Source organism: Petaurus breviceps, unplaced genomic scaffold (assembly GCF_028583685.1).
Source record: "Petaurus breviceps papuanus isolate PSGF00001 unplaced genomic scaffold, PetGlider_PUasm1.0 90750, whole genome shotgun sequence".
Taxonomy (NCBI): domain Eukaryota; kingdom Metazoa; phylum Chordata; class Mammalia; order Diprotodontia; family Petauridae; genus Petaurus; species Petaurus breviceps.
In genome coordinates this window covers 9,638,340-9,657,812 of record NW_027187335.1, presented here as the reverse complement: position 1 = coordinate 9,657,812, position 19,473 = coordinate 9,638,340, and the positions used below count along the sequence as shown (strand labels likewise).

The following is a 19,473-nucleotide window of genomic DNA, read 5'->3' as shown; positions in this document are numbered from 1 at the left end:
TCTCCAGTTTTATACAGGCAAGTGACTTGCCCAGGGTCATAAAGCTTGTATCTGACATTGATTTGGAACTCATCTTTCAGACTCCAGGCCCAGTGCTTTATCCACTGCACCACCTATCTGTCCCCAGCACCAATATGGCAGGCACCTTTTTAGGTACTGAGGATTCAAGTACAAAGGATGACATAATCCCTACTTACAATTAAGCTATTAAAACCGCAACAAGACTTTTGGGCTATCGTGAGTATGTGTATAAATAATATACACAAAATACATAGATTTCTCTAGAGCACAGATACAAGGGGAATAAAATAAGGGCGTGTGGGGGCGGGGCAGGGGCAGAGGCAGAGGCAGGGAAGATGAAGAGCAGCTCAGATTCAGACAATGAACAAGCAGCCGCAGTGGGAGGCGGAAGGCCCGGGATGCGGATCGCGGCAGATCACGAGCCAGGAAATTGGGAGGGTGAAGCTTTGAAGGTGGAGCCGACTGCACAGAGAGGGCGTTTATAAGAGCGACTGTTTGGGCTTCGGCGAGGGATGACGGCGTCGTGCAGGCCCCGGGAGCGTGGGGGGGGGGGGGGTCTATAGGAGGAAGGCAGGCCGAACGCAGGAACGGAGAGGGCCACCACACTAGCTCCACCCTTCTCCCCATCTGTCTTCCCCCCACCATCTGGCCGGAAGAGGAATGCAACTTCCACCGGAAGTAGCCATCCGCCAGGTCCTCTCTACGCAGACGAAGCGAAGGGGGCGGGGAGTAAAGGAAACAGTCTGGTGCTCTTCAGAATCGGCTCCCTGGATCCCTAGACCTTAACGGAAGCGTTCCGCACTCGGTTCGAAGGGGGCCACGTGGGACCGGGGCAGCTACTGGGCAGGTGGAACCAGGGCGCCGGCACAGAGTGCGGGTCCAGGTGAGGGGGGCTCCAGGGGCGCGAGGTCAAGGGCTTGGGCAGCGCTTGGCTGGGATTGCCGGGGAGCAGTCTGAGCCCCAACCCGGTTCCTCTCCGGCCTGTCCCCGCATTAGAACCGCACAGCCCAGGTTTTGATCCTTGGAGGAGGCTGGGACGCGGGGATGCCCCTAAACCTGCGACCTTGGGGTTCTCCTTGAGGTCGTAGGTTCGTGAGTCTGGAGCTGGATGGGACGTGGGGGACCAGTTGACTCAGCACCGTCATTTTACAGATGGAGAAACTGAGGTATACAGAGACCAAGTGACTAGCCCAAGGTCACATGGACCTTTATCTGTATCCCCTTCCAGGCATCTTTCTTCCTTCCTTTTCTAGTAAGGATGTCAGCACACACTTGGTTCCTTTATTTTTTCCTCTCTTTTAAGATCTTGGTTCCTTTATTTTTTTCCTCTCTTTTAAGATTTATTTATGAAATTGACAAACGGGAACATTTCCTTATACAGAGAGCCTTTTTTAAGAAAAAGTACACAAAAGACTTAAATATCACACTAATAAAATCTATTTTTAAAATCTAGTATTTATATAGCTCTTTAAGATGCTTTACAAATATTTTATTCTCACAGCAACCCTGGGAAATAGGTGCTATTATATTCCCTATTTTACACATGAAGAAATTGAGGAACGAAGAGATTTTAAGTGACTTGGCGAAGGATCACACTAGTAAGTGTCTGAGGCTGCATTTGAACTCAGGCCTTTCTGGCTCCAGTTCCAGTGCCTTCTCCGTTGGATCACTGTGATCTTAAGTATGATTTAAAAATATATATATATATTGAATTTTATTCAAAAGGTCCATCATCACCTCAATTGCTTGTGATTCATTCTGAATTTGCTTCTGCCTCTTCTCTGTGTTTTTAGTGTCTGATGCCCCCTCCTCCTTTTTCTTTAATGACTATTACTAACTTCTTAATTTTTTCCCTGCTGCACTCTATGAAAGTAAAATAAGTATAGTCAAACAAAAATGAACCATAAATTGGCTGTCTGAAAATGGTTGTCTCATTCTGCTCCTCTAGTCCGGCTCTTCTCTGCCCAGTGGTTGGATGAATGTATCATCCCAAGTATTTTGGAGTAATGAGTAGTCATTGTAGTGATCATAGTTTTTAACTCATTCACCCTTGTTTTCCTTTACAATGTTGTTTCATTGGAAAAATTGTTTTCTTTGCGCTGTTCTCTTCATTTTGCATCATTTTATACAATTCTTTCCTTCTCTGAATCAGTATCATTGTTTATGGTTAAAGTAGTATCACATTACCTTATACCATAATTTTTCAGCCATTCCCCATGTTTTATACAACAGTTCTATACAACAACAAAAAAGGACTGCTGTAAATATCTTGTGCTCATGGGCCCTTTCACTCTTTCTTTGATGTGTTTGGAGTATATTTGTGCCTAGTAGTGGAATTACTGAGTCAAAAGGGTACATACTCTTGGTTTCCAAACTAAAACTAGACAATGACAGCCTTTCCTTTTGCTCTGAGGGAAAGAGGGATAGATTGGGAGGAAGGAGACCTAGGTTGCAAAAGTGACTGCTACCAACTAGCTTTGTTATTTGGGACAAGTCACTTTGACTCTTTGTGACTTGGTTTCCACATATGTAAAATGAGTGGTTTGAATTTGAACTCTAAATGTTATGGAAATTCATAGAACAGAGAATCTATACCACATCCTTTTCTTACATCACTAGATTTGGTAGATCGGTAATTTCATGTTACCCCAGCCCCCCCCCCCCCACTCACTTTTCCCATCATGCAGATAGCAGGGCTTAATTAAGGTCTAAAAAATTCATCACCTGTTGGATAGCCTCCTTGGAGGAGAGCCACTCTACACTTGGCTACACTGGTACCAAGGGGAAGATAGATAATTAACACCTGTACTCAAAAGCTATTCTGGCTTGGTTGGTCATGTCACAGCTTGCTTTCCACAGGTGTAGCACCCAGGGTCATCTCTGCACCATGAGGCTTCATCATAGGATTTGAATGGAGCACCACAAACTCACTTGTTGTTTTTTACTATCTTGTATTGTCTTTTGTTTCAGTATGTGCTACTGTTGTCATCTACAGATCAGTATAATTTAGGGTAGGGAGTGAAAGGGGAAAAGGATAGTTAGATTTGTCTGAGAAATCAGGGCAGGGATGAGCCATTGCTACTTTTCTTTCCCATAGTTATTACAGTTCCAGTTAAGCAGTAAGTGTTTGACAAACACTTACTGAATTGAATAGGAAAAAAGTAGGATCTGTGGGATTGGGAGAAATGTTATACTCCTTTTTAAAAATTGATATTAAAGCTAGCAGATTTAGGGAACTGGGTTTGTAATAAAAAAGCTCTGAGTTGATATGATAGATTTAAATCGGCTTTACTATGTAATCTGCTTGGAAAGGATGATGATACAAACAGGACACTTATAGCCTCATTCCCCCCTGCCACCTCACCTCTAGGATCATGGCTACCAGCGAGCGCACTTTTATTGCCATCAAGCCAGATGGGGTCCAGAGGGGCCTGGTTGGAGAGATTGTTAAGCGCTTTGAACAGAAAGGATTCCGTCTTGTTGGCTTAAAATTCATGCAAGTAAGTAGGTTATATCCCCTCTTGAACAGATGTACTCCCTCATTTGGTATGATGGGATGGCCCTTTCCCCTAATACAGGAGTGGGAATGTTGGCGGAAATAAGGTATGGGAGTGGGTGTAGGGAGGCAATGTGGATTATTTTTCACTTTTCATAATCTTTTTGGGGAAGAGGGAGAATTATTTTCCTTGAGGTAGTACTAGGAACTGTTCAGTGGCCTGCTGTTATATCATGGGGCTGCATATGTCTGGGTGCCTTTGTCCCAGTTTATATCTGAATCTTTTCACCTTTGAAAGAAGCCCCCACCCTATGTGGTAGAGGGCTTCTTAATAAATCTCTCATCCTTCTAATCCAACGTGCCCTGGGGCATGTTTTGAGTTTGTATTTTTGAGCTTCCCAGAATAGATCATTTTAGAAAACATTTTCTTTTCCGAGGCAGGAAATCTTTCAATCACTCTACACCCATTGTGTTCAGAGTCCAGAGCCATGGTGGGGGGATACAATGAGGACATGGGCTCTGCTCTTGGGGAGCATCTACTTTAAAGAAGGAGAAAGAACACTCACCCCTGAAAGTGAGGTTTTTCAGCTCCAGTATCTCCTCTACTCACCCTTTGGTGCCGATAAGTTGAGAAATCATCGTACCTCAAAAACATGCCAGTTATGACCCACCCATCCCAAAAACATGGAAGGAGAGACAAGGAGCTTGGAGAATCCACAATGCAGGTTGGCAGTTTGAATAATTAGGAGTTGGCAAAAATAAAAATCAACCTTAGATTTGCTCCAGAAAATTAAAAAATCTGTCTGGCTTTGTTTCTGAACTATCTCTTTCTGCTGTTGACAAATGGTCAGGGAATACAAATTAGTTTTAATATTTCTTTCTTACTATAAAATAAGGGTCTTAATTCTCTTCTGTCTCTATAACTCTCAGGGCTCTCCTATGATTAACCCAAGTCCAGCAGTATTAAGTAGGGAGAAAAAAGGAAAAAGCACTATACAACAATTTGATTCAGTTGACATTTGTTAAGCACATACTCTGTGTCAGGTATTGTGTTAAGGGCTAAATTATGAAACTAAAAAGAAATAAATAACCATTCTCTTCCATTAGCACCTATGTTTGGGACTTGACCTCATCCCTGATTGAATCAGGCATCCAAAATGTATGCCATGATTTTAAGGGTGGGAATAGATTGGACATGCCTTAGATGCACTTCAGGACCTTGGTTCTCATCCTCAATTCTTTGGTTCAGGCTTCTGAAGACCTCCTCAGAGAGCACTATATTGATCTGAAGGATCGCCCCTTCTATGCAGGCTTGGTAAAGTACATGCATTCTGGACCTGTCGTCGCTATGGTGAGTATTTGTAGGGACCATTTGTGTAAGCTGGGGATATTGGGGATAGATTAGGATGGATGATGGTAAATTCCTACTCCTGGACAGCTTGGTGTAGTGGCCAGAGTGCTGGCCGTTGTTGGGGCCAGGAAGATGTGGGTTTGAATCACTCCTTTGATACCTGACACATCTCTAAGCCTCAGCTTCCTAACTCTTTAGATCATTTATGTGACCTTGGCTAAGTGACTTTACCCCTCCACGTCCTAGTTTTCTCACCTGTAAAATAAGGGGATTGGATGAGGTGACCAATAAGGTCCCTTCTAGCCCTGAATCCCTAGATTTGGTCCCACCATCACAGGATTGTAATGTATGGAAATGCATTGCAAAGTTGGAAGTGCCATATAGGTGTCAGTTACTGTTACCATGACTATCCTCACCTATGTACAGGGAGCTTTGTGGTCTTGGAGGATTTTCTGAGTTAGAGATAAGCTGAATCCTCCAATTTCAGATAATTCAGATCCTCTGTGGAACGAACTGAAGGCCTGTGACTTGAGGCTGAGAGGCCACCCGACTTCATTCCTCAGCATCCCAGTTGGCTTTCACTTAATCTTTCCTAAATTTATCTGAATCTTGGGTTTGTGGAGGCCTCACCAGTGGGCCTCTCTTCAGGGGAGAATGCTTTTGGAATTAGCAACCTTTGGGTCTTCCCCACTGATTCCTTTTCTCCCTTGACTTTGTTTTTCCCTGTGGAGGTCTGGGAGGGGCTGAATGTGGTGAAGACAGGTCGAATGATGCTAGGAGAGACCAATCCAGCAGATTCCAAACCAGGGACCATCCGTGGGGACTTCTGTATTCAAGTTGGCAGGTAGGTCTTGGTCCTTGTGGAGCTCATTGTCAGAGGGATTTGTGCTTCTTCAGCACAACTGTGGGGGATAAAAATGTGCAGAAGTTGCAGTAATACTAGAAGGAGGCTCGCATCTTTTAGTAAACCTTTCTCACCCATTGGCTTGGCTCTGGGCCTCTCTATCTTAGGTCAGTCAGCCAACATGATTATATACCTGTTGTGCTTTTAACCCTGTACTAAGCACTGGGTGCATATATGTGGCAGCTGTGCAGAAGATAAAGAGGACTGACCCAATTGTCAGCACCACAAAGAACTCCACAAACTGTCTATTGTTTGTCAGCTCTGTATCTGTATCATCATGTTGGTGATATTTGAGCCAGTCTTGTAGAAGGTTGCGATTTAAAAAAGAGTAGTTGAAGTCCTATTCTGTCAAACATTTAAAGAACAATTGATTCCAATGCTCTACAAACTATTTGGGAAAATTGTTGAAGAAGGAGTCATGCAAAATTCTTTTTATGACACAAATATGGTACTGATACCTAAATCAGAAAGAGATAAAACAGAGAAAGAAAATTATAGATCAATCTCCCTCATGAATATAGATGCAAAAATTTTAAATAAAATATTAGCAAAAAGACTACAGCAACTTATCTCAAGAACAATACACTTTGATCAGATAGGATTTATTCCAGGAATGCAAGAATGGTTTAATATTAGGAAAACCATCAGTATAATTGATCATATCAACAATAAAACTAGCAGAAACCACATGATTATCTCAATAGATGCAGAAAAGGCTTTTGACAAAATGCAACATCCATTCCTATTAAAAACACTAGAAAGTATAAGAATAAATGGAGCCTTCCTTAAAATAATAGGTAGTATCTATTTAAAACCATCAGCAAATATTATATGTAATGGGGATAAGCTAGAAGCATGTCCAATAAGATCAGGGGTGAAACAAGGCTGTCCACTATCATCCCTCTTATTCAGTCTGGTCCTAGAAATGTTAGCAGTAGCGATTAGAGAAGAAAAAGAAATCAAAGGAATCAAATTAGGCAAAGAAGAGAACAAACTATCACTCTTTGCGGATGATATGATGATATACTTAGAGAATCCTAGAGAATCAAGTAAAAAACTACTTGAGACAATAAATAAATTTGGCAAAGTTGCAGGATATAAAATAAACCCACATGAATCCTTGGCATTGCTATGTATTTCCAATGAAATTCAACAGCAAGAGATAGAAAGAGAAATCCCATTTAAAGTTACAGTAGACATAAAATATTTGGGAATCTACCTGCCGAAACAAACCCAGGACCTATATGATCACTGAAGTGCCCACCAGAAATTATACACTAGAGCCCCCTTAAACCTGTTAGAGGGGACCCCTACTGGGTTCCTTGAAAACCACCTAATAGGCTCCAATAGTAAAGAAATGTTTCACTTGTGTTGCTAAAACATGCCACAGATTCCCATGGATTCAGGTCTGTTTATGTTTGTATTCAAAGCTTTGTTAAGGGACTATGGCTTCGCTTTGCTTCAGTAGAAATAATATTAATGATTTGTCTTAATAGAATAATACTGAGAATGTTTTGCTTCAGTAGACACAATGCTAAAGACATTGTACCCCTTAGAAAGATATTCTGTTGCCAGCAATCACGTTGTTTATAAAATTATGTCTAACAGAAAGCTCGATGCTGTCTTTCGGTCTGAGAGGCAGCCCTGGCTGGTTAATACACACTTCTATAAAATTATAATTGGCCTAGCTGTCCTGTTTTTTCTCGGTATCCATTACAATCACAACTACAAATCACTTTTCACACAAATACAGTCAGATCTAACTAATTGGAAAAATATCAATTGCTCGTGGCTGGGTTGAGCTAATATAATAAAAATGACAATTTTACCTAAATTAAATTATATATTTAGTGCCATACCAATCAATTTACCAAAAAACTACTTTTAGAGCTAGAAAAAATAGTAACAAAATTCATTTGGAAGAATAAATGGTCCAGAATATCAAGGGAATTAATGAAAAGAAATGCTAGGGAAGGTGGACTAGCTATACCAGATTTCAATCTGTATTATAAAGCAGCAGTCATCAAAACTACATGGTACTGGCTGAGGAATAGAGTAGTGGATCAATGGAATAGATTAGGCACATGAGATTCAGTAGTCAATGACTATAGTAATCTGTTGTTTGATAAACCCAAAGACCCCAGTTTTTGGGATAAGAAATCACTATTTGACAAAAAACTGCTGGGAAAACTGGAATATAGTATGGCAGAAATTGGGAGTAGACCATTATCTAACACCATATACCAAAATCAAGTCTAAATGGGTGCATGGTCTAGGTAAAAAGGTAGATACTGTAAGCAGTCTCGGAAAAAACAAGGAATAGTTTACCTGTCAGATTTGTGGAGAGGGGAAGACTTTATGACTAAACAAGAATTAGAGAGCATTATAAAATGCAAAATGGATAATTTTGACTACATTAAATTGAAAAGCTTCTGTACAAAGCCAATGTAACCAAGATTAAGAGGAAGCTGGGAAATTGGGAAAGAATTTTTACAACCTATGTCTCTGATAAAGAACTCATTTCTTTTTTTTTTTAATGCTTTATTAACTTCTGAATAGTATATACACACACACACACACATATACATATATATTTGAATATTTGATTTTAAAACTTTCAATTCCAGATTCATTCTCTTCCTGCCTTGTCACCCACCCTTACTGGGAAGATAAGAAGTTCAGGATAGGTTGTACATATGTGGCTAACGCAAAACAATAACATAGTAGATATATTGTAAAAGACTGACTATACTTCCCTCCCTCCTATCCCACCTTCCACATGTTCTATTCTCTACTTTGATCCCTTCCTTTTTCAAAAGTGAGTGCTTCCAACTTTCCTCCCCCTCAGACTGCCCTCCCTTCCATCATCCCCCCTTTCATTCCCTCCCCAAGCTAAATTCAATGGGAATAAGGTTGACCCATTCCCTTTTGCCTTCTTATTCTTCCCCTCCATTGTAACCATTTTCCCTTGCCTCTTCTGTATGACATAGTTTACCCCAATCTGTCTCTCCCCATCTCCTCTCATTATATCCCTCTCTCACCTCTTAATTTCACCTTTTAAGTATCATCCCTTCCTGTTAAATTGGTCCTGTGCCCTCTATCTGTGTATACCTGTAAGTATATATACACACATTCACATCTGTATTAATATGCCCACATACCCTCATATATAGACATATTATATACATTTCTATTTCCTTCAACTACTGAGAAAAGTTTCATAAGTTACAATTATTGTTTTTCCATGTAGGAATGTTAATAGTTCAACTTTGATAAATTCCTTATGATTTCTTTTCCCTGTTTACCTTCTCGTGCTTCTCTTGCTTCTTGTATCTGAATGTCAAATTTTCTATTCAACTCTGGTTTTTTCAGCAAGAATTCTTGAAAGTCCTCTATTCCACTGAATGACCATATTTTCCCCTGAAACATGATGCTCAGTTTTGCTCGGTAGGTGACTCTTGGTTTTAATCCCAGCTCCTTTGACCTCCAGAATATCACATGCCAAGCCCTTCAATCCCTCAGTGTAGAAGCTGCCAGATGCTGGGTTATCCTGATTGTTTTTCCACAATATTCAAATTGTTTCTTCCTGGATGCTTGTAATATTCTCTCCTTAATCTGGGAATTCTGGAACCTGGCTATAATATTCCTGGGAGTTTTCTTTTTGGGATCTTTTTCAGGAGGTGATCGGTGGATCTATTTTGCCCTCTGGTTCTAAAACATCAGGGCAGTTTTCTTTGAGAACTTCCTGAAGGATGATTTCTAGGTTCCTACTTTGATCATGGCTTTCAGGTAGTCCAATAATTTTAAAATTCTCTCTCCTGGATCTGTTTTCCGGGCCAGTGGTTTTTCCCATGAGATATTTCATATTGCCTTCTACTCTTTCATTTGTTTGGATCTGTTTAACAGCATCGTGGTTTCTCATAAAGTCATTAGCTTCCATTTGCTCCAGTCAAATTCTGAAGCAATGATTCTCCTCAATGAGCTTTTGAGGTTCTTTTTCCCTCTGGCAAATTTGGCTTTTTAAGGCATTCTTCTCCTCATTGCCTTTTTGAGCCTCTTTTGCCATTTGAGTTAGTCTATTTTTTAAGGTGGTATTTTCCTCAGTCAGGCTGTTGACTCTCATTTCATAATTTTCTTGCATTGTTCTCATTTCTCTTCCCAATTTTTCCTCCACTTCTCTTATCTGCTTCTTAAGGTCCTCTATGGCCTGTAACCAGCTCGTATTTTCCTTTAAAGCTTTTGGTGCAGGAGTTCTGAGTTCACTGTTTTCCTCCTGTTCCATGCTTTGCTCCTTTTTGTCCCCAAAATAGGAGTGTAATGTTGGAATCTTCTGTCTGCTTTGTTTCTTTTGCCTGGTCATGTCGCCTCAGTCCCTTGACGCCTGGGCTTTTTGCCACAGTAGGACTCTGCCACCAGACAGGGGAGCTTTTGTCCCAAATGCTGGGATTTTCTCAGCTGCCGGAGGTATTAGATGGGTGGCCTCTCTGAGGTCTCCACATGATCTGGCAAGCTGAACACATACCCCAGGACCTCCACCCTAGATTGCAGTCCAGATCCAAGCAAGTTAAAGCAAGAGCTATTACCCCTCAGACTGCCGCTTGATCCCCCTACACTCTGCAGGCCAGGAGCTGAAGCTGCCACGTGGCGCTGGCTGGCTGTGTGGCTCAGCGGCTTCTCGCCCCAGGGGGCAAAAGGCACACACTCCCACTTACTGGGTTCCAAAGTCCAGACTGCACTGACCTCTCACTTTGTCCTTCACATTTATGTGTGGATAAATCTGGAAATGGCCACAGCTGCTGCTGATTTGGAGTCCCTCCCGAAGGCAGCTGGTCAGGCCCACCCTGGGGCTAAAGCCTTGGCGTGGGGCTGGGCTCAGCTCCCAGAGCACTGTGCTGGCCGATTCCTGCCGGCCTGCCGGCCTGCCGGGCTGTCCTCAGTGGGAGGTTAGCTTCTCTGTGTCATTTTGTGGGTTCTGCAGCTCCAAAGTTTGTTTAGAGTCCCCTTTTCACATGGATTGGGGAAGGTGGAAGCCGGAGTCATGGGAAGGTCGTCATCTTGGCTCCGCCCCCCCAAAGGACTCATTTCTAAAATATACAAAGAATTGAGTCTAATCTATAAGAATACAAATCATTCCCCAATTGATAAATGGTCAAAGGATATGAACAGGCAGTTTTCAGAGAAAGAAATTAAAGATATCTATAAGCACATGAAGAAATGCTCTAAATCAGTATTGATTAGAGAAATGCAAATGAAAACAACTCAGATGAGAACAATGCAAGAAAATTATGAAATGAGAGTCAAGAGCCTGACTGAGGAAAATAACACCTTAAAAAACAGACTTACTCAAATGGCAAAAGAGGCTCATAATGGCATTGAGGAGAAGAATGCCTTAAAAAGCCAAATTTGCCAGATGGAAGAAGAATCTCAAAAGCTCACTGAGGAGAATCATTGCTTCAGAATTAGATTGGAGCAAATGGAAGCTAATGACTTTACGAGAAATCAAGATTCTGTTAAACAGATCCAAACAAATGAAAGAATAGAAGGCAATATGAAATATCTCATGGGAAAAACCACTGACCTGGAAAATAGATCCAGGAGAGATAATTTAAAAATTATTGGACTACCTGAAAGCCATGATCAAAGTAAGAACCTAGAAATCATCCTCCAGGAAGTTCTCAAAGAAAACTGCCCTGATGTTTTAGAACCAGAGGGCAAAATCGAGGCTGAAAGAATCCACCAATCACCTGAAAAAGATCCCAAAAAGAAAACTCCCAGGAGTATGATAGCCAGGTTCCAGAATTCCCAGATTAAGGAGCAATTTGAATATTGTAGAAACACTATCAGGATAACCCAGGATCTGACAGCTTCTACACTGAGGGATTGAAGGGCTTGGAATATGATATTCTGGAGGTCAAAGGAGATGGGATTAAAACCAAGAGTCACCTACCGAGCAAAACTGAGCATCATGTTTCAGGGGAAAATATGGTCATTCAGCGGAATAGAGGACTTTCAAGCATTCTTGCTGAAAAAAACAGTTGAATAGAAAATTTCACATTCAGATACAAGAAGCAAGAGAAGCATGAGAAGGTAAACAGGGAAAAGAAATCATAAGGAACTTATCAAAGTTGAACTATTAACATTCCTACATGGAAAAACAATAATTGTAACTTATGAAACTTTTCTCAGTAGTTGAAGGAAATAGAAATGTATATAATATGTCTATATATGAGGGTATGTGTGAATGTGTGTATATATACTTACAGGTATACATAGATAGAGGGCACAGGACCAATTTAACAGGAAGGGATGATACTTAAAAGGTGAAATTAATAGGTGAGAGAGGAATATAATGAGAGGAGATGGGGAGGGACAGAACAGAGTAAACTATCTCATACAGAAGAGGCAAGGGAAAATGGTTACAATGGAGGGGAAGAATAGGAAGGCAAAAGGGAATGGGTCAACCTGATTCCCATTGAATTTGGCTTGGGGAGGGAATGAAATACACACTAAATAGGGTAACTCACCCTCCAGGAGAGTAGGGGGGAAGGGGATGAGAGGGAGGATGATGGAAGGGAGGGCAATCTGGGAGGGAGGGAAGTTGGAAGCACTCACTTTTCAAAAGGGAAGGAATCATAGTAGAGAATAGAACAAGTGGGAGGTGGGATAGGAGGGAGGGATATATAGTCAGTCTTTTACAATATGTATCTACTGTGTTATTATTTTGCATTAGCCACACATGTACAACCTATACTGAACTGATTATCTTCCCAGTAAGGGTGGGAGACAAGGGAGGAAGGGAATGAATCTGGAATTCAAATTTTAAAATCAAAACAACTTTGAGGTACCACATCTCACCAGTCAGATTGGCTAAGATACAAATTCTGGAGAGGATGTGGGGAAATTGGAACACTAATGCATTGCTGGTGGAGTTGTGAACTGATCCAACCTTTCTGGAGACAAAGTGGAATTATGCCCAAAGGGCTGTAAATAATTTCATACCCTTTGATGCAGCAATATTACTTCTAGGGTTATATCCCAAAGAGATCATAGAAGTGGGAGATAGACCCATATGTACAAAAATATTTATAGCAGCTTTTTGTGGTAGCAAAGAATTGGAAATTAAGGGGGTGCCCATCAATTGGGAATGGCTGAACAAGTTGTGATATATGCATGTTATGGAATACTATTGTGCTATAAGAAACGAGGAGCAGATGGACTTCATATTTACCTGTAGAGGCTTATATGAACTGATGCTGAGTGAGAAGAGTAGAACCAGGAGAAATTTGTACATAATTACAGACACAACGTATGTGTGATGACCAACTCTGATAGAGTGGACTCTTCTCAGCAATGCAATGATATAAGTCAATCCCAAAAGACTCATGATGGAGAGAGATGTCTACATCCAGAGAAAGAACTAGAAAGAACTGAGTTTGTATCCAGATTGAAGCAAACTACCTGATCTTTTTCCTTTTCCTGTTTGGTTTTATTTCCTCTTTACCATTTTTCATTCCATCTGATACAGTCCATCTTTATAACCTGACTAATGTTTAATGTGAAAGTATTTACCGATCCTATACTTGACTGTATGCTGCCATGGCGGGGGCGGGGGCGGGGGGAGGTGATCGAGGGGGACAGAATGTGAAACTCAAAGAATTGTGGAATTGAATCTTGTAAAACTAAAAGTAAAGAAACAAATTAATTTTAAGAAAAAGTCATTTCCCAATGACACCCCCAACACCTTGCCTTTTAACAAAAGAAGTATAGTTATACAAAACCAATTGACACACGTTCACATCTGAAAAATACATACTTTATGCCATACCTATAGTCCACCACCTCTCCTCTGAGAGACAGGAGGCCCACTCACAGCCTGACCATTTTCTTTTGTGTCTTCCTGGTAGTAGGAAAGAAGGGACTGCAGGAATGAGACTGTGCTTTTTAAACTCTTTTTTATTCCTAACATGACAGATTTTCTTTTCTTTCATGCCCTTTCCTTCCCAGGAATATTATTCATGGCAGTGATTCAGTGGAGAGTGCTGAGAAAGAGATCAACTTGTGGTTTCATCCCAATGAATTGGTTGATTACAAGAGTTGCACCCAGCAGTGGATCTATGAGTGATGTGGAGGAGGCATATGGAGCTTTCTCCATTCCCACAGGGAGGGGACCGTACTGTGGCTCTGCTTATTTCCAAGGGCTTCCATATGGACTTTGTAGACTTCTGTGCTTGCCATTAACTTTGGTTGCACAGCGTTCTGTCCTTCTGGTCATATTAAAAGGTTGTTGGAGCTATTGAGTGTGTCATTCTGTGGTCCTGAGGGGAAGAGGTGGGAGGATGTTAATGTTCCCAGCTTTCTTTTCTTTTAGTGTATTATTGAACTGGTTGAATTAATGGAGTAGTATAAAGAATAGACAAGTCATTAATATTTAGGCTTTGATACAGTGGGGATACAGTTCCAGAAAGAGAATGAGGGGAGGCAGGAGTGGGGAAGAGGTGAGGGAGGTCCAATCTCTATTCTTCTTTCATATGGTTGTTATGAAGATGATATAATTGTTGGACATTGGGAGGGTATATTGTAGAAGTGATAGATGTTCCCAAGAAGATCTGTTTTCCTTTCCATAGTAGGTAGGTGCTGTCATGCTGAACCCTAAGTACATTATGGCCTTGGTGATGCCAGTTATGACCCACCCAACTCTAAGAACTCCCCAAGAGATAGTTTTCTCTGTCATGGCCAGTAAAACTCCCTTTCCCAAGCCAGCTATTCAAGTACAATTCTGCATGAGATTATAGACCTTGAGCTGGAAGGGGTCTTAGAGGTCCCCATCTAGCCCAGTGTTCTCTTTTACAAATGAGGAAATGGGTACCCCAATAGAGACATGACTTGGCCAAAGTCACAGGAAGGAACTGGCAGAGCTGAGATTCTCTCAGATCCGATGACTTACAAGTTCATCACTCATCACTGCACCTGGAGCAGGGGGATAGTGAGGTTTAATTGTACCATTTCACCCCTTTACTGGACTTGGAGAGGTAAGGGGAGTGACCTCTAAGTGAGATTTCCCAATCCCCCTCCCCAACTCAGTCATTCTGTCTGCAGTAACATTCTGCCTGGTTTTAAACATAAAATATTTGCTCATATTCTATCTTTAGCTTCTAAGTGGCTGTACCCTAATGATAAGCTTTTGTCAATTACTGGTTGGCATTCATGCTGGCTGGTGTGTATAATAACTAAAAATTGTGCCAGTTATAACTTTTTTAAGCCAATGACAACCTGAGTCCCATTTGTTCCTCCTTTGCTTGCTTCCTGTGGTGATAAGTCTCTTGTCTTTTCTTTTTCTCTGGCCCATGTCCTGTTTCCTTGGGTCATGGAGCCCACTGGGGCTTCCCAGTGATCTACCCATCCCTCATGCTTTGTTGTGCTTAGCTCACCCTCCCTCTTGTTCCTGGTAGTTCCTACTGCTGTTTCTTTTTCCCTTTGCAGCCTTGGTGTGTCTGCTGGGAAACAAGCTCAGGTAAACAGTTTGGGAGCTAGGAGCGATTACCCCCCACCATATTGTTCCTATGGCACATTTCAACAAGGGAGGGTCCTTTTTGCTTAGTAAGGTGCCATGAAAATGCATCTTGGTGTTTAATTTGTCAGGGAAGTATTGAGCAATAGAATCTAGCTTCCTCCTAGGCCAAGGCTGTTTTGTTTTGTCTTGTCACTAATCCCAAGTATATAGAAGGCTCTTAAAAAATGCTTCATGAGGAAATGAATGAATGAGCATGTCCTATGGGGCCTGGTCCTGTGCTGTAACTGAAGGAACATCAAAGGACTGTACGAGGCCTTTGTCAGTTATCCTTTTTTCAAAATGTTGATTTTACATCAAAGTAAACTGGAGACTCAGGCAGCCCCTGTGGGTAGTTTTTCATTCCACAACTTGCTTGAAGCAATTTTATCTAGTTGGTATTTTCCCTTCTTATTTGGGCATGGTGATTCTGGGAGGGGATGATGGTAATAATAATAAAAAATAGATATTTTATAGTACTTTATAGTATGGAAGGTACTGTAAGGTACTTTGTAAGTATTAGTATGTAATATACTGATTCATGTAAATCCTGCATAATAGCCCTTTGAGGTATAAAGGTAGATTGAGGGTTGAGGGGTAGGGGAGGAGAGAATAAAGACACCTTTCAGGAGGATCTAGTACAGGGTTCAGTAAATTTGACTTTGAAAGGGTATGGGGCAAGAAAGATTTTGTGCTGTGAGGCCTAAGAATAGTTTAGACTTTCATTGAACTGTGGGACTCATCATGGGAAGGAGCAGCTAAAGGCTAATGCTGGGTTAGTAAAGTTGATTTTTCTTTTTTTGCTTTTGGAGGGTGCAAGGGAAGACAATTGGGGTTAAGTGACTTGCCCAAGGTCACACAGCTAGTAAATGCTAAACTTCTGAGGGTGGACTTCAAGTCAGGTCCTCCTGACTCCAGGGTTGGTACTCTATTCACTGTGCCACCTAGGGCCCTGAATTGATTTAAAAAAAAAAATCTTATTTTTAATGACTTGTTTCCTCACATTCATCTCCAAAGACATCCTTCTTCCCTCAATGGCGAGTCTTGTAACATCAATGTAAAAAGTGAGAAAACTGTTTTACAGCATATACAGTATTCTACATCCATAGTCCCTTACCTCTGCAATGAATCTTTCAGCTCTTCCCCCAGTCAAGCTTAGTATTGTTACATGGTGTTTGGAATTTTTTTTTGTTCTATTTACATTGTTGTTGTAATTGTGTATATGTATTATATGTTAACAGTGTAAATATTGTAAAATACAATTTCTACAACAATGTAAATACAGTATTCTATAAATATAATCTATATACACAATTACATCAATGTAAATAGAACACGCCTCACTGTGTAACAGTAGATACGTATGCATACATACATGTATATATAGAGATTTGTGTGTGTATATACATATACATTACTTTGCTAACTTTATTCAGCATCATTTATCTTTCTGTGCTTCTCTAGATTCTTGTCATTTTTTTATTGCATGCCAATCATCCATTACTTTCCTGTGTTCCACTTTGTTCAATCATTCCCTGGTAGAAGCAGACTCCCACTTATACACAGAATAAGCTGTATTTCAAGTGGCTGAGTCTGTAAACATTAGGTGCCTATAATGTGCCAGGCACGGCGTTAAGTCATCACTGAGGATACAAAGAAAGGTAAAAGATAATCCTGCGCTTGAGGAGACCCTGTTTTCCTCCTGTAGCTGTATGTGCTCCAAGGTGCCTGGCAAATGGTACGCTGGAGGGGAAGAGAATCAGGAAGGAGCTCTCTCCATAGGCGTTAGTGGAGGAGCTTCTGAAGCTGACTCAGGACTAGCAAAATTACAGGTGAAACTCTGTATCACAATGCCTATGCAGGTTACAGATATGCTGATATAATTATCCATCACAAAATACGACATGCTTGTCATATAAGGGAATAAGCTGGAAAATTTATTAAGATACCAAAAGACTGAGTCCCAAAACCAGAAAGTGAAAGCCATCAGAGTAGTTATGACATTGGCACAGGTAGATAAAGTAGAAAGCACCCACATTTTCAAGCCTTTAAAACAGAACAGGCTACCTCAGGCAAAGGTCCTCCTCTCCCCACGCACAGCAACCACCCAGCGTCCTGGAAGCGCGCTCCCAGCAGCTCCGGCCCCTGGCAGTCCTCAGCAGGAGTCCTTAGCAGAAAGTCCTTAGGAGTCCTAACTCAAAAAGGGCTTTGCGCTGCCGCTGCCTCTGCTGCTGCTGCTGCCGTTGCCACCACCGCCAGCCACCACAGGAACACTAGTTTGGCTTTCGCTTTCTCTGGCTTTCGCTTTCTCTTGCTCCGCCCCTTCCTGCTACGTCAGCACGTCCAATGGGGCATGGAAGATCTTTAAATCCCATAACCCTTACAAACTCCCTTCTTGACCTGTGGTCCCTCTGGGCTCCAAGCAGGGGGCTCTATCAGGAGGCTGGCTCAGACCCCCAGGAACTAGAAACAATGACAAAAAAATGTCCCTGGGATGGAAAAAGGGTCAGTCTGTGACCCTAGAAGGGGCCTCAGACTTTTAGCTCAACCCTCATTCTACAAAGAAGGAAAATGACATGATAGTCCCACTTTCTCACCACAGCTCCCCTTCTTTCTGGCAGGCTGTAGTGGTCATGGTGTGGTATAAAATGACCTGGGTTCTGTCCCTGCCTCTGTCCCAGTGCTGTGTATTTGGGGAAGCCATTTCTCTACTCATGGACTTAGTCCCCATCTGTGAAATGAAGGAACTTTATCTAGATCTCTGAAATACCTTCCCACTCCATCTACCAGGTCAATATTCAGCCAATCAATCAACAGACATTTAATTCCTACCATGTACCAGCTCTGTGCCAATGCTGGGTATCCAGCTGCAGAAGATTCAAAGGGATGGGAACTGAATTGAAGAGTTCATTGGTGGAGGGAACGCCTAGGCAAGGAAGCTAGTGATCTCATGAGGTCCCATGGATTTAATCACCATCTATATGCTGATGATTTTCAAATGTCTTTCCTACCCCAACCTCTCTGATAACCTCTAAGCTTGAGTCTCCAGCTGCTTTTCAGACATCTGGAACTGGATGTCCTGTAAACATCTTAAACTCAATGTATCCAAAAAAGAATTTATTATCCTTCTAAACACGACCCCCTCCTACCTTTCCTATTACTTTCAAGGGCAACACCATCTGCACAGTCCCCCAAGCTCACAAACCTAGGAATCATTCTCAGACTCCTCTTATCTCTTAATCCCCATATCCAAGCTGTTGCCAAGGCCTATTGATTTCATCTCCCCAACATCTCTTGAATATGCCCTGTCTTCTCTGACACTGCTATCACCCTGGTTCAAACCTTCATCACCTCACGCCTGGACTATTGCAATAGCCTGCTTGTGGGTCTGCCTGCCTCAGGACTCTCCGCTCCTGTGCATCCTCCATTCAGCCAACAAAATTACTTTCCAAAGTCTGACCATGTCATACACCCCCTCAACCCGGCCATGCTTCCCCGCCTCCAATAAACTCCAGTGGCTCCCTAAGGCCTCCAGGAAGAAATCCTCCACTTCACATTCAAAGGCCTTCATAACCTAGCTCCTCCCTCCCTTTGTTATAATTGCCCTTTCTTGACCCCAACAACCGCTGCATGCCAATACCGTCCAGACTGTTTCTTGTCTAAGATAAGAGTGGTTTGCCATTTCCTTCTCCAGTGGATTAAGGTAAATTAGAGGTTAAGTAACTTGCTTAGGGTCACACAGCTGGTAAAAATATCTGAGGCTGAATTAGAATTCAGGTCTTCCTGACTCCAGGACAGCATTCTATCCACCGAGCCACCTAGATGCCTGCCTTTACACTCTTCTCATACCTTACTCCCCACCACATACTCTGATGCAGTGACATCTTTCTGTTCCGTGAAACTCTCCTCTTCCCTCCTCCTCCCCTTTCTTCCCCCCCAACTCTGCTCCCCTTCCCTCTCCCACCACTCTTTCCTGATCCCTTCTCCTCCCCTCCCCTCTTTGCTCCTCTCTTCCCTCCTCTCGTCTTCCCTCCTCCTCCCCTTTTCTTGCCCTTCCCCTCTTTCTTACCCCTCCTCCTCCTCCCCTTTGCTTCCCCCCTTCATTTATCCCCTCCCCCTCCTCTCCCTCCCTTCCCAGCCCTTCCTTTGGGCTC

The 19,473-nt window shown here is 42.1% G+C and overlaps 1 protein-coding gene across 6 annotated transcripts; it reads left to right on the top strand.

The window, feature by feature from the left end:
- Positions 1-717: 717 nt before the first annotated feature.
- Positions 718-14,066, top strand: LOC138145877 (nucleoside diphosphate kinase A). 6 transcript variants are annotated; one of them, XM_069067509.1, is made up of 6 exons: positions 719-904; positions 1,523-1,619; positions 3,392-3,521; positions 4,767-4,868; positions 5,600-5,712; positions 13,777-14,066. In XM_069067509.1, exons 3-6 carry the CDS (start codon positions 3,396-3,398, stop codon positions 13,892-13,894), a joined length of 459 nt encoding a protein of 152 aa, XP_068923610.1. In that variant the 5' UTR covers positions 719-904; positions 1,523-1,619; positions 3,392-3,395; the 3' UTR covers positions 13,895-14,066. The 6 variants fall into 6 exon arrangements, with proteins under 6 accessions (XP_068923612.1, XP_068923610.1, XP_068923608.1 ...); XM_069067507.1 differs by having other exon boundaries at positions 720-904; positions 1,523-1,702; XM_069067510.1 differs by lacking the exon at positions 719-904 and adding an exon at positions 1,095-1,187.
- The last annotated feature ends 5,407 nt before the right edge of the window (positions 14,067-19,473 follow it).